We start from the raw sequence: 22,096 nt of genomic DNA on the forward strand, positions 1-22,096 counted from the left end.
GTATTTATTATTTAAGGCCAACTTGACAGCCAGCACGTATGTGGAGCGGGCCTTTAGGCTGCTGTTTAAAGCATGTCATTCTTGACCATGAGTGTATGACGGTGAGGGTTGGTCCAATATGACAGCAAACGTGTCAACTGGGGTTTTGTGCTCCCACTGCTGTTTTAGTTGTCACGCCCGGGCAATGACGTGATGGGAGATTTTCTGGCCAAACTGATATGTTTTTCAGCTGAAATGTGTCGGAATAAGAGATGCTCGAGGAAATGACAAACATTTTTCCAGGGCGTAGTCGAGCTATTTGACAGTTGACAGTTAAGAGGTGCACGGTTTCAGCACATTGAGTGGACACGCCCACAGCGTTTGAGTGGCAAGAAAAGCTTTTTCAGATGCCTTATTGTAGATACTTGGAAGTATTTTTAATCATTCAAATTCAGCAGTACAGTATTGTTGACAACACCACTCTGGTGTGTCAAATTTACAAGAAATTCATTTTCACTTTACAGGGAGTTTAAGACTTTTGTATGTTTTGTGACTGTCAGCTAACATATTAGCTTATTTCCTTTTTTTTTTTCTTACATTTGGCAAATTTACATTTCACCTTGTATGCATTTAACAAATGATCCTAAATGCTCAAACAAATGTTAAATTTCCCCTTCCAAAATCAAACTTAAAAATTTAACTATTTGGATTTACAGCCGCCTTTCAGTCTCCTGCTGTTTTTTTCTCTCCTCGGCTTGCTTCCTTCCAGCCTCCTTCGACTTGTTGACGACCGTGTGCAGGTAAGAGTAGAAGAAGAGAAGGTTGTCGTACTCTCCGATGTACTCTTGAGCGAGACACTGCTCATGGAAGTCCTTGAGGAAATAATAAATGGCTTCGATCGTTGCCAGGTAAGTCTCCGGTTTTCCCTTCTGAGAGCGCCAGAAGCACGTTTTCCTAGTCCTCAGCTCAACCTGGAGCAGGTCTGAAATGTCACACCACAGACTGGCCATATCAAACTGTTGGGTGAACTTTCCAGGCCCATTAAAATAAATAAACAAATCGAGGAGTACCTTGTAGTCTCTCATCTGTGCTGATTTTGTTGGTCTGGTTCCATGTGCTGTCGATGAAGACCACCCTCTGGAGGGGATGCGTCCTGGATTCGCAGCCCTTTATTTCATCTGAGGTCCCTGACCCCAGATTCTCTGTAGAATGTGTGGCGGCTGGCGAGTTCTCTATTTTCCGTCTCTTTACCCAGGGGCCACGTGACCTGCTGTCAGTCCTCTCATGCAAACACTGTATCATGTCTTGTACTGTGACAGCGCCTGGACCAGGGAACACCAACACAACCTGGTGGCAGAAGAAGTGAGATCACTTGACAGCAGAATGTATGAAATGACGCCGAGTATTCCACAGACCGGTAAAAGTTCCAACTGTTTCCTAATCTGCAAACAATGCAGGTATTTTGTTTGTTTTGGGTTTTTTGTACGACACACTTGCATAAGTTCCAAATCAAGAAAATACATGACCACGACTTAATGCACGGGGGTCCAAAATTCATGAGTCCATTCTTTTTCTAAATCATTCAGACTTATCATTTAAACATCCATTAAGAAAATAAAAACCATCACAGACCTACGAGGATCAGCAAACATGTAATGTGTAGCTTGAATAAGTGTGACTAAAAGGACAATATTTGGAACATCAGCTTATGTCAGATCATGGACCACCATCATGAAGGTTCAAGTGCATTCAATCAAAAGACACTTGAGCCAACCTTGTCTTGATCATACTCGGGAATGCTCGGGTACATGTAAATGGTGATGTCACTTGGCGCTAGGATTTTCGCATGAACTGCAGTGCTCTTGCCATCTGTCTCATTGGGATGTTTGATGATGTCTATCTTTACTGGAAGCTATATGCAGAAAACAAAACACATCAAACGGAACACTTAATAAAACTGGCATAGCCATCACAAAGACTTAAACTTAAGGGCCAAAAAGAACAAACAAACTCAAACCTTTATACTGACCTTGACGATGGGGATTTCTTGCAGACTGACGTCCACTAATAAGCAGCATGTGTAGCAGAAGAACATCCTTGATCCTCCGCATTTAACACATTTAGACCTGCCCCTCTGCTGCGCTTTCTCCAGCACGGTGTGCGATGCCAATTTCAGTCCTTGAAGTGGCTGCTTGGACAGCTCGAGAGTGTGTGCTGAATCGCTGGAGGCTTCATCCAAGCTGCTCATGCTTGCTCGTGTTTAACGTTGACAGTCCAGATGAGAGAATGTGGACCAGATATAAATAGCTGCGTAAAAGGGACACATTTTGGCTTGAGTTAAGAGATTTGTATTTTTCACATTTTGAATAAGATAACCAATGTTTTCAAACTCAGATCCTGGAGGGCCGCTGTCCTGCATGTTTTCCATGTCTCCCTGTTGCAACACGCCTGATTCAAATGAACAGGTTCAATGTCAGGCTTCCGCAGAGCGTGCTGATGATCTGATCATTTGAATCAGGTGTGTTATAACAGGGAGACTTGGGAAAACATGCGGGGCAGCGGCCCTCCAGGACCTGAGTTTGACACCTATGAATTAAGAGATTTGTATTTTTCACATGTTGAATAAGATAACCAATGTTTTGGTCCCTTGATGCTCGCAACAATAAAGGGATATTAATCACAGGCAGATTATTTGAGTATTTTACAATACTTTGTTCTTCAATATTCTCTTAACTTTACAAAAGAGTAAAATCAGAAACAAATGTTTTTTTTCTACAACGGGAATGCGCACAAGTTGTTTTCTTAATAGTAAAGTGTACCAGTGTGAAGAAAAGTTAAGTCGTGGATAGGCAATAGTGAAGACACTTTTGCAGTCTGGTCGTCCTACTAGTCCGAATACAAATGATCAAATGGGTATCCAGAATATCCATCTAAAGGTTCGAGAACTAGTAAGCTCTTTGTCCTCAATAAGACACGAGGCATACTCTAACAACTACGTTAGAAGTGCGGCAAAACTGTACACTAGTTGACAACTGGTTCTGCTGGTGACGTAAAATTCGAGTCCCGGTAGTATTGCAGCCAAAATCAAACAGTATTTCGTATAACCGTACGTATACCGTGTGAATGTTGCTCAAAATACAACGAGGAATGTGTACATACACGCCAAACAGGCTGTTAGCTGATGCATAGAAACGCGTGTTTATGTTGATCTGTGCGTGCCCTCGCTGCTCTGTCAAGTGCGTTTCACTTACTGGTCACAAACACCACTCAATTAAGAGGTCAAGTCAAGAAATTGTGTTTTTAACAGCTCCTTCTGTTACAGCAACGTTTTTCCGGTTTGCAACGATCATAAATAGAGCCTCCTTGGAGGAGCAGTATGGTTCGTAAACGGCGCCGCCATATTGGATGTGTAAAGTGGAGCGATCCCTCATTCATTTGCAACGATCTTAAATAGGGCCTCCTTGGAGCAGTATCGTTCGTAAACTGGGCTGCCGTATTGGATGTGGAAAGTGGAGTGATGGGTGAAGATCCCTCATTCATTTGTTGTTGGAAATGTACCACTCGTTTCACACTTGAAGCTAAATTTCGTGGAATTAAAACTAAAAAACGTTCCTTTATGCGAATACATTTTGCTGATTTTTTTTGCTTAGTACAATGAGGAAATAACATCGAAATAAGTATTACAATATATATTTGCAATTGTCACATTACAACTTATACACGTATTTGTTGGTTTGGTTAGTTTTGATGCGTATCTGTTTTCCAAATATAGAACATTTTTGAATAGCCTTAAGTTTGTAGGATGTTGGTGTAGTTCAAGACTTGCATTATTACTTTTTTTTTTGGGGGGGGGGGGGTGCAAATCTACCACATTCAATATGGCAAACGTGTTAACGTGACCCAAGTGGAGTATGCCTGTGTTTGTAACTTGAAGCTTGTGACTACGGGGGACAGGAGGTCCCAAACACTACAGAATGGATTTACAATCAGTGTACAGTACATACAAATTACATTTCCATGCCTTCGTGACTGTTATTTTCAATAACGATACGTGCCTTCGTAACTAATTAAACTCCATAGCTTGATGCGAATATGATGGTCAAATACTGTAAGATAGTTTTATATGAACACCTAGTGTTGTTCAGCTTATCTTTAAGATGATCTGTATTTCAAATGTCTTTAGTTTATCAGTTTTGTGCTGTCAAAAGTTTTAGGTCTTAAGGTAGCTTTGCAAAATGTAAAAAGTAATGTTAGGGCGGCCCGGTAGTCCAGTGGTTAGCACGTAGGCTTCACAGGGCAGAAGTACCGTGTTCGATTCCAGCTCCGGCCTCCCTGTGTGGAGTTTGCATGTTCTCCCCGGGCCAGCGTGGGTTTTCTCCGGGTGCTCCGGTTTCCTCCCACATTCCAAAAACATGCGTGGCAGGCTGATTGAACACTCTAAATTGTCCCGAGGTGTGAGTGTGAGTGCGAATGGTTGTTCGTTTCTGTGTGCCCTGCGATTGGCTGGCAACCGATTCAGGGTGTCACCCGCCTACTGCCCAAAGACAGCTGGGATAGGCTCCAGCACCCCCCGCGACCCTAGTGAGGATCAAGCGGCTCGGAAGATGAATGGAAAAAAAGTAATGTTAGTTTTCTGTGCATATGCTAGCTACCTCTTGGGTGTTCCTGACATCACAGGTGTCAAAATCAAGGCCCGGGGGCCAGATATGGCTCGCCACATCAGGAATGAGGTATCTCCTAAACTGAGTAAGTCATTTGTGGAGTTAACACCCATGCAAGTTGGCCTCTTGTGTTGTCTGGGTCTTCCTTCCGAAAGTCTCAGCAAAAGTTTTGTCATGGAGGTTTTACATTGTCGCTTAATGCCTAATACTTGTAGTTACTGTTTGTCTGAAGGGCACTGCAGGGCACAGCAAACTCAAGTTGAGTCTGTTGTGATGGCTGCTCCCCTTGCAGCGTGGGGCCGCAAGGGTGAGTTTCCCCAAATTGATACTAAGATGGAGCCTCAGTCTAGTCACTGTCACTTCTCAGTTTTTATTTCAGGTCATTTTGGATTGGTGGTGAACCAAAAACTCCCAAGTAGAATTTTGAGAGATGTTGGTGATGTAGATTCCTCATTTTGGAATCTGTTTTGCCTTTCTCAAAGCAGTCAGATACTGGTAGCTGTGTTGTGGTTCGTGGTGTGGTTCTTGTCCCATTTTCTTCTGCTTCATATAAAGTCACTCTAAGATGTGGTTTGGTCTAGGGCAGTGGTCCCCAAACTTTTTCCTGTGAGGGCCACGTAACTTTTCGCTTCTCTGATGGGTGGGCCAGGGTCAGTTTGTAACGGCAAAAGTGTGACTGCAAGAGTACATAGACATAAAAATGTATTGTTTCCCAGAAACCCACACAAAATCAAATAACTCTTTTTGATACACTCGCGGTATTAAAGACGTCTTTCTTCTCGGGACACACCACCTTTGCGACAGCATTCATGCATTTCTTGACAAACTCTCCTTACCGCTGCTTGCTATCAGTTGAGCAAACCGAAAGCTAGCCCGAACAGATGGCTGGTTCAGTTGAGCTTGGCGTACAAATGTATTTTGCTGAGCTAACGTTCCTCTTTTTACCATTTACAGTTTGTCTGCTCTCATTTGCCCATGCAAAAAATCGTACTTGTTGTGACGGGATTCATAGTGTCTCCGCAGATTGTATTCTTTGAATACCGCCACCGACAGATGAGACATACATTCTTTTCTTTGCATTGAAAAAAAAAATCGTTTCTCCATTTTGGGTGAAATTCTCTGTATTCTGAATATATATTTTTTCTCTTACCTCACCTTTTCACCATGATTACGTTCTCTTTGAGAGGGACGGGTTTAGGATTATTTTTTTTTCTAGGGTTGCCAGATAACGGCACAGACCGCAGAAGGATGGAACAAATGTCACGATATACTGTATGTGTTTATGAAATTGTTACCAGCTAATAGTTAATCATGAAAATAGTTCATAACTAAGGAATATTTTATTGCAAAAGCCAAATTTTATGATAAAATACAAATATACATAGATGAAAAATAAATCAAAAGACTCTGTGGTATTGTTCAGGGGGGCCGGACCAAATGTGGAGGCGGGCCGGATCCAGCCCGCGGGCCGTAGTTTGGTGACCACTGGTCTAGGGGGATGTTGCTGTTGGTGTTCGATCTCAATTGCCACGGGAGGGAGGTTTACATGATTTCGGTAAATAACCTAGCAGGGGTGAAGTTGTGGGCTCATGGGAAACCACATCAGTTTTAGAGGCAGCCTTGAGCACTCCCAAGGGATTTGTCTCCAGATTTGCGTGATTTGTCTCTTGATTTTTCCTGACTGTGCAGTCACTCAAGCGGCTTCGAGCCAGAATGAAGGTGAGTCCAAGTCTAAGATCTTGAGTTGCCAGTTAATCTCCAGGTGGAGCAGTTAGCGTTTTTTAGAGATGCGCTGTTGGCGGAACAGAAATCTGACGCATTTTTGGTTCAGCTATTTGATAAGGTAGTTCTCGACTCAGTTGTGAAGGGCAATGTAGAGTGTTATTTTTTTTACTTGATGGTCTCTTTGTAACAACCAACCATTCGCGCTCACAGTCACACCTAGGGAAAATTTGGAGTGTTCCATTAACCTTCCATGCATGTTTTTGGAATGTGGGAGGAAACCGGAGTACCTGGAGAAAACCCACGCAGGCCCGGGGAGAACATGTATATTCTACACAGGAAGGCCGGAGCCGGAATCGAACAAGGGAATTCTGCACTGTGAGACAGATGTGCTAACCAATACACAGGGAGGCCGCAGCCCGAATCGAACCCACTTCTTTGGGTTCCTGTAATTCTAGTCATCCTACACAGATGCCATGTTATCCTCCATGCTGCTGTGAATCTGTAATTTCTCCATTGCGAGACTAATAAAGGTTTTCTTAATATCAACAATTCACCAATTGCAAATGCTTGCGTGACTTGCTCGTAGAGTTCAAGGTTTCCCACACAAAGAGGCAGTCATCTGCCGTCGCCGAACATGTGATTTTTGTGGTGCATTGCGTGTTGCTTTCACATTGCTTTGGTGTTTTGTAGACACAGAATCCCCCAAGTTGCATAACTATCGATTTCTTTGAAGAAAATAAGGTTTTTGGCTGTTGACCCTCCCGCTTTTCTCCTATCGGGCCTCTCCATATCGCACAAGACCTTTTGGCCTTTCTTTCAGGTGCTTTTCACTCGCCAATACTTTCAGAAGCCCCCAGCCACCAGGCTCATTCCCCACCTCGTTCACCTCCAGCCTTTTCCCAAAGGTGCTGCTCGTATTGTCAGACTGCTGATGTCTGCACATGCAGTTGGTAATATGGACCACATGTGGTTGTCTGCATTTATGCCTCCACACGAATATCAAATGGATCCCCAAAACACTTGAACAGATAATGTGTTCTTTAATTGATTTGTTTTGTTGCAGATAACACAAAGGCAATGCAAGAGGCACGGAAACAAACACAGTCGAACCGTTATTGAGGTAAACACACTTGCAGGACAATCGTTGATCTCAGATTTTGAAAAATAAATTTCCCGTGAGAAATAGTAAAGATTGAGATCATCTGTTCCAGACTCATGTAATCGTTATTAAATTTGGGCGGTAATATTTCAACCAAAAGAAATCTAACCACAGGAACAATAAAACAGATTAAATTTCAATAAGCTATACTAAGGCGTAATGCTTGGCACATGATTTTTTTCAATTCTCACTATAAAGCTCTCCCTCGGCCTTTCATAGCAGGAGATGTCACGTAAGGTTGATGCGTAAGTTGTACTCATTTAACCTCTGTTCCTGAGACTCATTCTTCTTGTGAAATGAATCAAAACAATAATCCAAAGAAAAAGCAAACACGCAAATCCTTCTGAGGCATTTTGAGTTCTCGTACCAAGTTGTCCATGATGGCAGACGTTTTCTTGAAATAGGCTGAGTCATGGAAAAGAGCCATAAAAAAGAAAAAGCAAAGCCCTTTCTACAACTATTGTTTGAAATTGTTTTCAACCATTATCTATTATTAGGTTTGCTACTAACGATTATTTTAGATAGACAGAAAGTGATTATCATTCAGTTACCCGTTGGTGAATGACATGTCAGAAAATGTTGGTCATTGTTTTCCAAAGTAAAAACAGATGTTTGCAAATGTTTTATTTTTCATTCCACATAAAGGATGTCGGTCTGCTTTCATGGCGGATTACACAGAACGGATCTTAATCTTGAGAGACTGCATTTCCGAAGATGTGGACAATCTTAAATTCGAGTCGGTCTGAAAATCATTCATTGTTGATTGTCAAAATATTTAGTGAAAATCATTCATTGTTGATTGCCAAACTATTTAGTGAAAATCATTAATTGTTGATTGCCAAAATATTTAGAGATATTTGACAAATGATCAGTGTATCCAAAATATTGGGTGTCTCCCTGTGCTCCGGTTTCCTCCCACATTCCAAAAATATGCATGGCAGGCTGATTGAACACTCGTCTAAATTGTCCATAGGTATGAATGTGGGCGCAGATGGTTGTTTGTCTATGTGTACCCCTGTGATTGGTTGGCAACCACTTCAAGGGTGAAATCCCGCCTACTGCCCGAAGACAGCTAGGATAGCACGCCCGCGACCCTTGTGAGGATAAGCGGATGAGAAAATGGATGGATGGATAGAGACGGCCCATACCACACTTTGAGCATCAATTTGATAGATATCCTGTTATGGGTATGGTTCGACCTTTTCAGCATTTATGCTGTTATTTAAATTGAGTAGATTGAGGTTCTCTTTTGTTCGATAAAAGTGTGCTGCAGTTCCAATGAAGTAAGTACGTGTGTAGGTGTTGCAATTAAAGTTTTCTGAATCTGAATCTGAAATTTTGTATAATTGATGCCACTTTGCGTGCTCTCTCCTGACAGTTCTCTCTCACAGGCGCTGGAGCCTTGGGTGCGCTGGGAACGCACAAACCTGAATGCGGAGTGGGTTTACACATTAAGTATGTTACAAATTATCTGCTGAGACTAACTTTACGTGACTTGGCATCCAGCTTTACCTTGCTCACATGTTGTTTGGGTCAAATGTATTTCAGGGGCTTGCTCTACCAATTTGACCGGGTTTATCTGACAAGGGCCCAGATGTGAACCCAGCCTACAGAGGTAAAACTCTGTGTGTGTGTGTGTGTGTGTGTGTGTGTGTGTGTGTGTGTGTGTGTGTGTGTGTGTGTGTGTGTGTGTTCATGCATGAATGAGGCTGGAAAGTTAGGGAGGTCTGCTAGTATGTCTGATATTGTGGTCACTGTCGTCGAAACTCAATGGAATTAAATTTACATTAAAACGTCACATGTTTAGATTGTACTTGGTTTATCAATTCATCTTTTTTGAGTCATGTCGTCTGTCCACAGGCAAATATGTTTCTCTAATGTTTCTTTGCTAATTAAGCCTCTGAAATGTTATCTAAACATCAGCGGCATCATACCTGTTGCATTAGCTTGACTAATCTGAGTCAAGTTCTTTCACCTCTCCAGGGGAATTTAATTTTTGTAGGGACACAAGTTATCAAATCATAAAAAGGGGTTGGATGGGAATCAACATTTTCCCTTTCTCTTTAACATCATCAAATAACAAAGCATACATCTTGTTACTTATGGACATGGGCATACTTAAGAATGTATGACCATCCATCCATTTTCCGATCTGCTTTATGGTTACACAGGTCGCAGGGCGTGCTGGAGCCTATCCCAGCTGACTTCGGGCAGTAGGCGGGGTATATCGTGAACCGGCCCATTGCAGGGCACATATAGACATTTAACCATTCACGCTCACACTCACACCTGGGGACAATTTGGAGCGCTCCATTAACCTGCCATGAATGTTTTTATTTATTTATTTATTTTTTAATATGGGAGGAAACCGGTGTACCCGGAGAAAACCCACTCAGGCACGGGGAGAACATGCAAACTCCACACAGGAAGGCGTGAGCCGGAATTGAACCCTGCACCTCTGCACTATGAGGCCGACGTGCGAACCAGTCGACCACCAGGCCGCAGAGCGTGTATACATAATAACAAACATATGTTGAGCCGAAGAAATAGAAATATGAGTTTGGCTCTGTATTTTATCATGGTGTGCACATAATAAAATATATTTTACAGACCCGTGAATTTATCATCTTCAAACCTCTTTAACATTTCAAGTCTACTAGTAAAAAGTTTGCCCACACTTTCTCATGTGATTGGGGATCCACTGTATACAATCTGAACTGTTTTCAGAAACAACTATTCATATCTCCATTTTCAGTGAATATTTCAACTGAAAAAAATGTTCAGAGGTGAAAAGCTCTTATACACAACGCTTAACATATTTATTAGACTACCTGTTGAAAATTGAATGCAGCTGCTTTAAGTTTCAGTGGGCTTTCAATGTTTGACTGTTCTATTGGGCCAATGGCCTTTGATTAACATTACAACTGGGCAAGTGGCTGGTTATTAAGTCCAGAGTCTCAAGAGAAAAGCAAACCCTACAGGAGGCAGCGCTTATCGTCAAATTACACTTACCTTTTGGGTTTGACGTGAGAGCATTTTGGTTGTCACTTGGAAATGGCAGAACTTTGCCTCACTTAACTGTCAAATTTGATGTGGTGACCCCATGCAAATTAATTGCACTGATGTGCGAGAAAATTACGACTCGCTGACGGACCCAATTTTGGAAATCGTGAGATAAAAGATTTTTTTTACTGTCAACCATCTTTACATGCCACTTTCAAATTAAGTTGCACCTTTGCTTATTCCTTCTTGTTTTACAGTTTTGGACAAAACTAAAGAATTCACGCGAATTGTTTGGAGGGCAATTATGTCTTGAAAAACACAGCAACCCTTCAGGTGGTATTAAAATGTCCCAAATTATTGAACTCACAAGTGTTAATAATATCAAATAAAATCAGGATCAATTCCTTTTCAAATTGAAATCTGGAAGATTTGGTAAAAGTGGCTCTCCACTCCTGGATGAAGTATTCTAGGTTAGGACCGTGTCAAACTGGAATGAGAATTAGTAACTTGTTTTTCAAATGTAAACATACTGTTCACTTATTTGGTTTAATTCCGGTATTGTCTTGACTTTGACCCAAAATTTGAATGTTGCGTTACAATTTGGACTCTACCATGTGTTTCATTACCACTTTTATTTGTTCATCTGTTCATCCATTCAAGTGTGAATTTGTGTGTGTGTGTGTGTGTGTGTGTGTGTGTCAGCGTTGCTTTGAGGAAAATAAACAAACAGGAAACTCTTATTAAGAAATATAACATTTAATAATAAAACAATAAAATTGAAGAGTGGTTTAAAAGCTGGTGTCGCAAGTCAAACTACTTGCTTGTCTTCAAGTAGCGTCATCTGTAGACAAAATGTTGTACAGTAATGTATTGGTTTGTTGTTTTCACTATTTGGCCATCACATGGCCAAATAGTGGAATAGTTGTTCGTCTCTGTGTGCCTTGCGATTGGCTGGCAGCTGGTTCAGGGTGTACCCCGCCTAGCACCTAAAGACAGCTTGGAATAGGTTCTTGTGAAGATAAGCGGATTAGAACGTGGAGGGACGGATAAATTAACAGGAAGTGAAAAAAGGAGCAAATATAGATTTGATCCCCAGTCTGAGAAGGCTGTGCACATCGTGTTGGGTCATTCCAAAGGGGTTTGGTGGCTTTGAAGAAATGTTCTCCGACACAAAACTTATCCAACCATGCCTTAGTGGACCAGAAAGTGCTTTCTGCAAGCAGTTACACACAGAATTGTTTATACTGTATTGGTAAACTGAAATAATGGAAATTCAGGGGAACTCGGGGTGTAGTCCAACCGCTGATTATTTAATTAGGAGGTGTTTCTTAAGACCCTTGTCCTTGCTGTGTATTACAGTGGCGTATACAGGATGACCCAAACCCAAAAGTCACTCTATACTTCCTTCCTTTTTCCCATTTTGTTTCAGGTATCGTTCAGCCAGACATGAGGCCATCAGCATTTGACAGTTTAGGTTGCGCAGTTTTTCAAAGCTTATCGTTCACCTGCTCAACTGACATGCATTAATTTCCATAATTCATGTCGGGTTTCTTGAAACCGGATCTTTTGGTGTATTGTAAATTGTAAATGTCGGAGCAAGGCGATGGCCTTAAAGCTTCTCAAATTGGTGCCAAACTGTTGTTGGGGAGAGAAAAACGTTTGCCCCGGCCAACGGAATGCTGAAACTGCAAATTATAAATTGTCAAATGCTGATTACAGTCTTGGAGAAAGCGGTGTGTAGCTGGTGATGAGCTTATATGTCCGTTAACATATTTGCTAAGTGAATTCATACACATAGTGGTCTGTCTCAGTCCGCCCTCCTCTCCTCCTCCCTGCATTTCATGGGGATGAAGTGAGACGCAACGTGCTCCCTCCTCGTCTTCTTCCCTCGCATGGGCCGCCCCTTCTGAGACAGCGCGATGAACATTTCTTTGCCATTTTTAGTCCACTTGGCCGAGGAGTATGCATTGAAGTAGTTTTCTAGGAAAACCTCCTTGAAGTTGCAGTTTTCAGTGTAGGTCCTCTGCAAAGGGTCACAAGAAGGGCAGCTTAATCTCAGCCACGTGTTGTTGTGATAAGCAATTGTATGGTTTGCCAGTGACATTTACCTTTCCCCGCAGCTGTCCGGCTTTGTTCATGGAGATGTAATGCTGACTCTTTATGCCTTTGATAGCCAGTATGCCCCCCTCAGACACTGTCCTGATCTCAAGAATGCCTATCAGACATGTAAAAACATAGAACAGAACAGGTAAGATGCTGTTGACATCCAGCCTTCACTTCAGAATCCCCTTCCCCCCTCCATTTGTCTTCATTAAGAGAACGAGACGGAAGTTCCTGTGGGTAATGAGAAAGTGGCTTCTCTGGCTTCATTCAAACTTGTTAGTTGACCTGCCTGGCCCTTGCAAAAGCCCCAATTTATATGTCGTAGCACATATGGGAGACAGATTAGGACTCGTTCCCCCAGGGACTGAGAAAATGACCTGCCTGTGTGAGCCTTGCACGCGATAGTCAAAGCCTGCGCTTGAAAACCGAGAGAGTACACGCATACATGCATTGCAAGAGCGGTTTGTGTTTTCATGTAAACAGCGAGTGATGAATGTCGGTGCATTTGCATGCAGTACACCCGGGGGCTTTGTTGACAGCAGTACCATGAATGTTGGCTCAGTATTAAAACGAAGCATGATGGACTTGAAAGTAAGGTGGAACATTAAGCCAAACTGCAGCTTTGATGATATTCAGACCGAAATAGTTGTACACTCACAGAACACTATATGAATTTCTATATAGGGATATGGAACCGATTAGAGCTATACCAACAATTCTGCCATTACTGAGATAATAATGATCAGTTTTGATTGATATTATCATAGAGGTATCAATGTAACGATATTTATTGTTGTGCAAGTCAAGTGAAATGCGGTGAGGTTCATGAGCGGTGAGGCACGGATCCCTCTGGAGTCGGATATACACTACTCACAAGAAGTTAGGGATATTAAGCTTTAGAGTGACATTTCAGGACGAGGCTAAAATGCATTGAAAGGTAAACTTAATGTGACCTTCTCAAAGCTTTTGAATGCACATGTCCAACTGTTAAATGTTTTCAGTACACAAGTTGCTGTTCTCTAAAGAGGAGTTTAATTGCAAAATTCACAACAGCTGTTTGATCCTTCAATCGACCAATAAATGTCCTGGTTGGGTTAGAGCTGATGTCAGTCGTCCTTATCATGCTGTTCAGATTTTGACATCAGGAAACCAAGACGACACCTAACAATGGGGCAACAGTACCTTGCCATTGTGATGCTTCAGACAGGATGTTCTCAGACGGAAGTGGCCACCGAGCTTATAGTGTAACAGAGTATCAGCAGTTTCTAACAGAGATACCGAGAGACTGGAAGAGTCACAGAAAGATGTAGAAGTGGACGTCCTTTGGCCCCATCTCATGCTGATGACCGCTACGTTGTGAACAATGCCCAGAGAAACCGGATGACAGCCACTCAACTCCAGGGACATTTAAGGAAGGTGAGAGGCACCCAAGTGTCACGTTAGGCCATTTGAAAGCGTTTACATCAGTGTGGTCTGTGTGTTAGATGACCCGCAAGAGTACCTGACTATACCACCAGGCACAGGTGCCATTGTATTGCGTGGACCAAGGAGCATTTACGCCAGACGAGGGACCAGTGGGCCTCAGTGCTGTTCTCTGATGAAAGTCGCTTCATGTTGAGCAGAAATGACGGCCGCCAACAAATCTCTGAGATGTCAAGGAGCGCGCTATGCATTGGCCACTGTTGTCACCAAAACTAGCTTTTGGAGAGCCAAATATCCCCTTTTCTTTTTTTTGTGAGTACTGCAGTGTATAAATATGAACCCAAAATAGAAGATTAGCCTATATGTGAATTTTGATTATTTGGAAATTTTGAAGTAGAATAAAAGCATATGTAACCCTTTGAGGGAGAGCGGTTTTGACATGGCAGAGCGGATCATGTTACAGGCTTACCTCACCTGTCCCGAATGTGCATGCACAACAATATATAATAGTAAATTTGAAACTTTATTTTTAGAAAAACATACAAGCAACATCTGTGTGGCAGCAATACATCATACACATGAAACAAAGCATTTCTTTTCCCACCACCATTTGATATGACGCGTCCAAACTCTTGGCACCTGACCATTGGAGGAAAGAGGGAAGACCTCTATTAGAGCTGTTTTCCACACTGACATTGAGCATGCGGTGCTAATCTCACTTGCTAGATCACAAACAGATGAGAGGATCCCAATCTTGGAATGTTGTTTATGCTCGGCACTCTCGGACTCACCATTGCTACCCCTTGGGGGCTTGCTGAGCTGCGACATATCATGTCAGCCGTCCCAAAGTTCTACCTCTCTATTTGTAGACCTTTCACACACTTTTAAGTTTAGAATTTTTGATTAATTTATTAGCGCAAACTGTACTCGACCCTAACGAGGACAAGCGGCATAGCTTCACTGTGTTTATTTGTATCGTGCAAAAGCATCATGTCTCTCAGAGCATGAAAGTGCTCTTCCACTGATATATGAGACAGTTGAAGAGTTGTTTGGTCTACTGTGGAAAGATGGAAAACTTGTACAGTATCCTGCGCACATTTCAACGCTCGTACTGTTCACATTTGTCTTGAATTTAAAGGACTTGGTCTTGTGTTCTTATTAAAAAAAGATCTAGAATTCAATTTTCAAATGGCAATTGAAATAGATTTGCAGCAACACTATGTTAAATTGAATTTATCTATCTATCTATCTATCTATCTATCTAGCTGACAGGACCTTTTGTGTCAGCCTTGGCTGCTCTGAATCACGCACTGCTCCCCTGTCATGTGGTGTTCCACAGGGCTCAATTCTGGGGCCTCTGCTGTTCTCGCTGTATCTGCTCCCATTGGGTTCCATCTTAAGGAAACATGGTATTCCTTTCCACTGCTATGCAGATGACTGCCAGATCTATGTCCCACTGAGCAAGAAAGACACCTTCTCATTAAGGCCACTCCTATCCTGTCTGGAAGAAATCAAAACCTGGATGGCACAAAATTTCTTGAAGTTCAACGAAAAGAAGACAGAGGTGATATTGTTTGGCCCCAGTGGACCTTGTACATTCCATCCTGTAGACTTGGGCCCCCTATCTCCTTATCTGAAATCAACGGTCTCAAACTTGGGACTTAAACTGGACAGTGATTTCAAACTCGATCGGCAAATTGGTGCCGTTGTTAAATCCAGCTTCTTTCACCTTAGACAGCTGGCCAAAATAAAACCTTTCCTCTCACATGAACACTTTGAGACAGTAATTCATGCCTTTGTCACATCCCGGCTCGATTACTGCAACGCCCTGTACTTTGGAGTCAGCCAGTCCTCCATCAAGCGCCTTCAGCTGGTACAGAATGCCGCTGCTCGCCTCTTGACTGGTACTCGTAAGAGGGAGCATATAACTCCTACTTTGGCATTCCTTCACTGGCTCCCCATTCATTTTAGAATTATTTTTAAGATCCTCCTCTTTGTTTTCAAATCTCTGAATAATCTCGCGCCACCTTACCTCTCTGAGCTCATACGCCCCTACACCCCTGCCCGGCGCCTCAGGTCTGTGGACCAGTCTTTGCTAGACGTACCAAGAACTAAACTGAGGCTCAGAGGGGATCGAGCCTTTTCTGTTGCTGGTCCATCTCTCTGGAATGACCTCCCACTGAACATTCGGCAAGCCTCCTCGCTGCCCATCTTTAAATCCCTCCTCAAAACTCACTTGTATTCTTTGGCGTTTGACTCAGCATGACTTAGATTTGCTATTGGTTTTACTGCTTGGTGCTTTCTACCGCCTTATTACTTATTACTTATTACTGATTCGTCTTACTGTTTATTGTATATGTTAAATCGCTCCATGTACAGCACTTTGTATGCAGCGATGGCTGTTTGAAAGTGCTCTATAAATACTGTTGACTTGACTTGACTTGACTTGAATTTGTTGGCATGGTCTTTATTCATTCGCTGTAGTCCCCCCCCCCATCCTGAAACGACATGATTCACTGCCAACATTAGTCCATATTTCAATATGCATTACATATGTAGTTGCCCCTGACACCAAGTATAAGTTGCCATTCTTCTCTCTCCCCACAAACTAAATAACACATAACATGGAGGTTTTAGGGGTTTTTTTTGTTTTGTTTTTGGAACCGCCGTGGTTCCATTTGGTTTTAATCAACCTGTCAATGTATTGGATGCTTTTTTCAAATTCTTGTTTTTATTCTTGCTATCACCATCATATTTGCTGCACTGCCCCTGGAGTTTCACATTAATGTCCAAGTGCAGACAATCACCGTTGCCAAGCTTGCTTAAATTGAAACCATCTTATTTGTTCCACTAATCTTTTGTTTTTGTTTTTTGGAATATGCAAACCAAATTTAAAATGATAAAAACCAAAGTAGCCTGGGAAATGACATGACCAAGTGTCAAAGGGTGTCATATACATAGAGAGAGAGTGTGAGAGAGAGAGATTACTGTCTATGTACATTTGTTTATATTGATTGCTGCAGTGCGGCTGTATTTTTCCAGAAATACCAAAAATAGACGGCAAAGAGCAAAATTGCGGGTAACAATCGGTGCTTTGTGAAATGTCAAAAAAGTTATAAAACACGTACCACAGGCATGCTTCCAGTCGGGAATGTCGGAATTTCAAAGAGTGGTAGTCTCAGTTTTACATTGTGGTTTCTTTTGGAAAAAATGCCTTTACTGTAGTTTAGAATGCTATAGAAAAGGGTACCGTACACTGGTGGTTGAATCAAAGGCTTTTGCGTTAAATATCTCCGCGTTTGCGTGCAATTGTCAGTCTCCACAGGCTGAATCAATGTTACATCTTTGTTTCCAACCATAGAACATCATTACCATTTTCTTTTCTTGTAGCTCTTGAATATGATCTTCAGAATACAATTTCTGACTGACATTCAGAACTCTTCACTCACCAATAACCGGACAACGTTTGACTTTTTATTTATTTTGTTTATTTTTTTTTTTTTTTAGATGGCACATAGTCTGCATTGTAGCCACCGCAGATAGAGATGATGGAAATCATTTTGGTAATCATGGTGAAATGTCCTGTGGGGAGGTTATTTTAGTTCAATTTTGGTGCCTGTAATTTATTGAAATCCTCCTCTCATCACAAGATGTTTTGGGGAGAGTAACTCAGGCAGAACGAATGTGCTGGGGTGAGTGTGTGAGTGCGTGTTCACACGCACTTGTCAGGCAGCCTTTGACGGTCTTGTTATGGTTTGACAGGCATGCCACAAACAGCACCTGCCGGGGTTTTACCGCTGTCACTCTTGCTACATGAGCACACGACAGCTCGAGAAAACCTTTTTTCACCCACTTCACTCATATTAATCCCACCTGGCAGAGATAAACAGCACTGACTGTTAAAATAAGATATCTCTTGCATTCATCTTCACGCGTATTAACTTGTGGCATTTACAAAATTAAAGAAGGAATGTTGAACAATGTTGCTGCCAGCACGAAGCATTTTCTGCTTCGTTAAGTGATTGGAGCTGAATGATCTCTATCTTTAAAGTAACAAGTTTGACCTCAAAAAAGTTACAGCTCACCCGTCTTCATAAATTATCTGTTGCTCTTTGATAAAGGACAAACAGCTTCAGAAATGTATGCGACTACCACCCCGTGCAGAGTTCATACCGCGGCTGCCGCAAATGAACGACATTCGTAATATTTATTTCTGTTTCTGTCATAGTTAAAACACCAGTACGTGGAAGCTCTGAAGCTCGATCACCAAAATGACATTTCGAATGCGTTTTGTTGTTATATCTGAATTTTAAAACATATTGTTTCAGAAAAAAAAGGATTGTGAAGCACATAATCATTTCTTCACGATGAAGAGTAGTTGAGGATCCTGAGCAGACAAATGTCGAACTTCTCGGAGAAGCCTAGGACCGGTACATTAAAAACTCTTATTCAGTCAGTTTAGTTTGAAATGACTCCTTTCAGTTTAAATTGGTAAAATGTCACACGCTCACTCAAATTCCTGAGTCGTGCATCATCATACTGCGTATTGTTAAAAGGTCTGTTATTATTTTTGATGAGAACTGCTCTAATCATTTGTTTTAAGCACTGTACGTCACACACAATTTCCCTTTTGAACAAAATGGCAGATGATGACGCGGCAATGTCGCCAGTCAGAAGCCTGTGAAAGCCACGGCAACTCGTTTGGACATTCTGACATCACTGCAGTATCGCGAGGGATTACATTGTAAACATTCAACATGTAAACCTCTCCAAGAAGAGAAGGTTTTCTGAAATCAACCTCTTATCTGTCATATGAACTCGGCACACGTAATGTCAATAGATATTTGTGTCATGCTGTCTTGGGGACAGCCCGAGTTGGACTGCGTTATCTTCATATCGCTGTTCGGCATAACGCCATTCAAGGTTGGTATTTGGAATGTGTTTTTCAGTGCCCAGTAGCATTTACATACAAGAACGCAGGTGGTTGACATCGTGCTCCTTAGAGATTTTTTTTTAAACCCTCGTAGTGCAGCGCTTGCGATAAATGTAAAATGATGTCTTTGAATCAAAGGCAAAGGCATTCAGAAAAGCACGAGAGAGCTGAAACTTATGGAGGGGTTCTAAAATGGCCTAAATTTCATGACGTCACCGGCTGATAATTCTCAGGCATTGCAGCAATAATAAAAAACCGTTTTGATACCTTAATCTTCACAATTTACATATTTTGCACCATAGAGACCCATTATCATTCATATTTTTGAATGCATCGTAAACCTAATGTGTAAACATGCATTTCACGCGATTTTTACGTCAATCGCTTTGTTTTCGCTTGGACAGACGTATGAATGCCACATTGTTGGGTTGAGGACCAACCCAACAATGTGCAATTGTGCAACTTTTAGGTGGCGCCAGAGGATCGCAAATGAGTTTGCCTTTTTGCAGGAGGCTTCAAACCAATGCATTTTACATGAACATGTCCGGTCGGTATTGTTAGTAGGGCTTGGTTGGGACCTCCAGACACAATTTTTTTTCCTTTTGCAAAAAATAAAGAATAAAAAAATCCCAAAGAACTAATAAAAACTATATATCTATGGATAGCACAGATGCCTCTGAACATTTTGAGTGTTTGAAAAAAAAAAAAAAAAAGAATGTTTTTATAATACAAAATACATCATTACAAAAATTGTAAAATGCGTAACTTAAGGCCTTTTTAATTTGGAGCACACAAGGGTTAAAAGTGACAAAACAGTCGTCTTACTGTAACAGTTGGTTAGGTCCTGAGTCCCATTGATGTTGCCTTCATCATCAATTGTCAGGAACCACTGGGTGCGACTGAACAACTGTCGGATCCGCACATCTCCTCCCTCCATGTAGTCATAATTCCTGCTGTGACGCTCGTGTCTCGAGCAGTTCATGATGGCAGTGAGTTGCGCCGGAGTGCAGTCACCGTAGACCACACGCACACTGCCCAATAGGAAGATGGCATGCAGTCCCGAGATAAGATTTGGAAGGTTCCATGGCAACATCCATTTGCGCATTATAATACAATGCAATGAGGATCGATGAACAACATAGTGAAACAGGAGAAGAGATCTGGGTGCTATCCCTCACCCCAAGCACTTGAACTCTTGTCACACCAGCTGCGAACTCAGGGTCCGTGTTCTTGCAAGAGGGAGTCCCTGCGGGACGCCGAGTCAGGCTCGTTGTGGAGGAAAGAGTTCTCAAAGTTTGTTGGAATTGAAAGAAGTCGGAGAATACTCTGAAGGAAATGGGATGTGATGTCTTATCGCAATTTGTCGTCTTCAGTGACGCGACACTTTGTCTTCTCCATCCCCCGAGACCATAAATCTATCAGAGGACAACAAAACACATGTCTGGAAATGCTACGGAATCCTATATACTGTATATTCTTTCGAATACAATTTTCTGAAGTAGCACACGGTGTAGTATTTCTTGTCAAATAACTATGTTTTGGTATAATTTGACAGGCATGTGCTGACATATGAGAAAATATGTCACTGACGGAAAAATGTAAAAATGTAATGACTTACATGTGATGCAAGGACTTGCCGAATTCCCTCTCAGCACGATTTGGGATGGGAACACCTAAAATAAGTCTGGCAGTGCAGTGAGTTAAGAGCTCGTGTCTATTCCAATGGACGCCTGCCCGCTACTGGCAGAGAGACTGTACGTGTGGTGTGGAACCTCCACTGTCTCTGAGATAAATGCCTCCCACTGACCTCACTTGAGAGCAATTAGATCCCAACCAGTCAGCTGTCCGTGGCTGTGATGCAGTCGAGCAACACCCTCCGCTTGCCTCCCGCTGTTTCTCACACTCAGGACGTGAGAGGGAGCTATAAACTCAAGAGCAGCCTCTCACAGGTGTGCGTTTGTACGCTCACTATGCAATCTCTGAAACATTTTGCCTTTCAAGTACTGCAGGAACAGGGACTTCTATTTATGCTGTATTTACTGCAATATGATAAGACCGTTGGGGCATCTTACCTATCATTTTAAATGCTACACTGACTGTTGGTTTTCTTCATTGAACCCAATTTCTGGAAAGGATTTAGCGACTGACATGAAACCGCTTCAAAGAAGAGCTCTGGCGAGCCCTTCTTATTGTGTGTGGTAGTGGGGAGGAACAAATTATGGCTGGCAGGTATCCATCCAAGAGGAGAAAATAGAAGACATAACTGCTCAGTCTTCATCTGTGTGTCCGGGGTCGTTTGTATTTAACGTCACAATTTATTGCCTTACTAGCCGGCATTTCCTTTCAAGTGGATATACTTCAAAAGTGACAAGCCCTGAATGGCACGCCCTCCTCTGAAGGTCAGGGTTGCAGGCCCACTTGGACGTTTTGCCTTCATCGACTTAACACTGATTCACAATGAGAAATGTGCTATCAAATGGTATTAAAAAAATATTGCCTTGCTGGAGCAAGCTTCCTAATTAGCTGTGATTTCACCCCCCTCCTTTTTCGCAAGCCCAAGGAGTAATATCAAGGGGGCTTGTTTTGCAGATGTGGGCGGCATCAAGATGGCCGTGACAACAAAACTGTTATGATTCGGTTTATTGTCTTTTTTTTTCCAGGTTTGTTTGCTGTTCCTTTGCTACTGTCATATTTATTTCAGTCATGTTTAGTTCATTGTTATGTTTTCGGTTCAGTCCTGTTTTGGTCATGTTTTTGTTATTGAGAGTTTTTAGTTTCTGCCATGGTTTTTGTTTGTTACTTTGGACTTTGTTTAGAATTTAGTTTTCTTGTTTTAAATACAATTCTTCAAATACACCCTGCTCCTTTCTCCAGCCTGCATTTTGGAGTCCACCACCACCTTGCAACATGACAAAAACTGCTGAGGATCCGAGAAGAATCCTTCCACAAGTGGATGGCGGTCTTGCTAAGAAGGTTGGAAATGTGTGTATGCCTTCAGGGGGTTGACTTCGAACAGGAATATTTAGGGATATTTCGTCGTTTGGATTTGAAACGGGCGGCCCGGTGATCAACTGGTTAGCGCGTCAAACTCACAGTGCAAGGGTGCAGGGT

At 42.1% G+C, this 22,096-nt stretch overlaps 2 protein-coding genes and 2 long non-coding RNA genes across 7 annotated transcripts; 2 read left to right on the forward strand and 2 right to left on the reverse strand.

Moving 5' to 3' along the window:
- Nucleotides 1-391: 391 nt before the first annotated feature.
- On the reverse strand, nucleotides 392-3,401 carry dtwd1 (DTW domain containing 1). Of its 3 annotated transcripts, none has more exons than XM_052063669.1 (5): nucleotides 3,231-3,401; nucleotides 2,009-2,286; nucleotides 1,754-1,891; nucleotides 1,050-1,326; nucleotides 392-961 (listed from the first exon to the last, which is right to left on the reverse strand). In XM_052063669.1, the coding sequence occupies exons 2-5, from the start codon at nucleotides 2,225-2,227 to the stop codon at nucleotides 690-692; spliced, it is 906 nt and encodes a 301-aa protein (XP_051919629.1). In that variant the 5' UTR covers nucleotides 2,228-2,286; nucleotides 3,231-3,401; the 3' UTR covers nucleotides 392-689. The 3 variants fall into 3 exon arrangements, with proteins under 3 accessions (XP_051919629.1, XP_051919630.1, XP_051919631.1); XM_052063670.1 differs by having other exon boundaries at nucleotides 3,139-3,394; XM_052063671.1 differs by lacking the exon at nucleotides 3,231-3,401 and adding an exon at nucleotides 2,799-3,082.
- Nucleotides 3,402-8,570: 5,169 nt separating this feature from the next.
- Nucleotides 8,571-10,131, forward strand: LOC127598995 (uncharacterized). Of its 2 annotated transcripts, none has more exons than XR_007961989.1 (3): nucleotides 8,571-8,979; nucleotides 9,073-9,139; nucleotides 9,889-10,131. It is a non-coding gene; the product is annotated as an uncharacterized LOC127598995 (long non-coding RNA). The 2 variants fall into 2 exon arrangements; XR_007961988.1 differs by having other exon boundaries at nucleotides 8,571-8,962.
- Nucleotides 10,132-11,256: 1,125 nt separating this feature from the next.
- fgf7 (fibroblast growth factor 7) lies at nucleotides 11,257-20,946 on the reverse strand. Its single transcript, XM_052063571.1, has 4 exons — nucleotides 20,604-20,946; nucleotides 19,811-20,400; nucleotides 12,636-12,742; nucleotides 11,257-12,550 (listed from the first exon to the last, which is right to left on the reverse strand). The coding sequence occupies exons 2-4, from the start codon at nucleotides 20,088-20,090 to the stop codon at nucleotides 12,335-12,337; spliced, it is 603 nt and encodes a 200-aa protein (XP_051919531.1). The 5' UTR covers nucleotides 20,091-20,400; nucleotides 20,604-20,946; the 3' UTR covers nucleotides 11,257-12,334.
- Nucleotides 13,446-14,200, forward strand: LOC127599561 (uncharacterized). Its single transcript, XR_007962142.1, has 3 exons — nucleotides 13,446-13,567; nucleotides 13,763-14,046; nucleotides 14,115-14,200. It is a non-coding gene; the product is annotated as an uncharacterized LOC127599561 (long non-coding RNA).
- Nucleotides 20,947-22,096: the final 1,150 nt, after the last annotated feature.

This window comes from Hippocampus zosterae, chromosome 4, assembly GCF_025434085.1.
Source record: "Hippocampus zosterae strain Florida chromosome 4, ASM2543408v3, whole genome shotgun sequence".
NCBI classification, from domain to species: domain Eukaryota; kingdom Metazoa; phylum Chordata; class Actinopteri; order Syngnathiformes; family Syngnathidae; genus Hippocampus; species Hippocampus zosterae.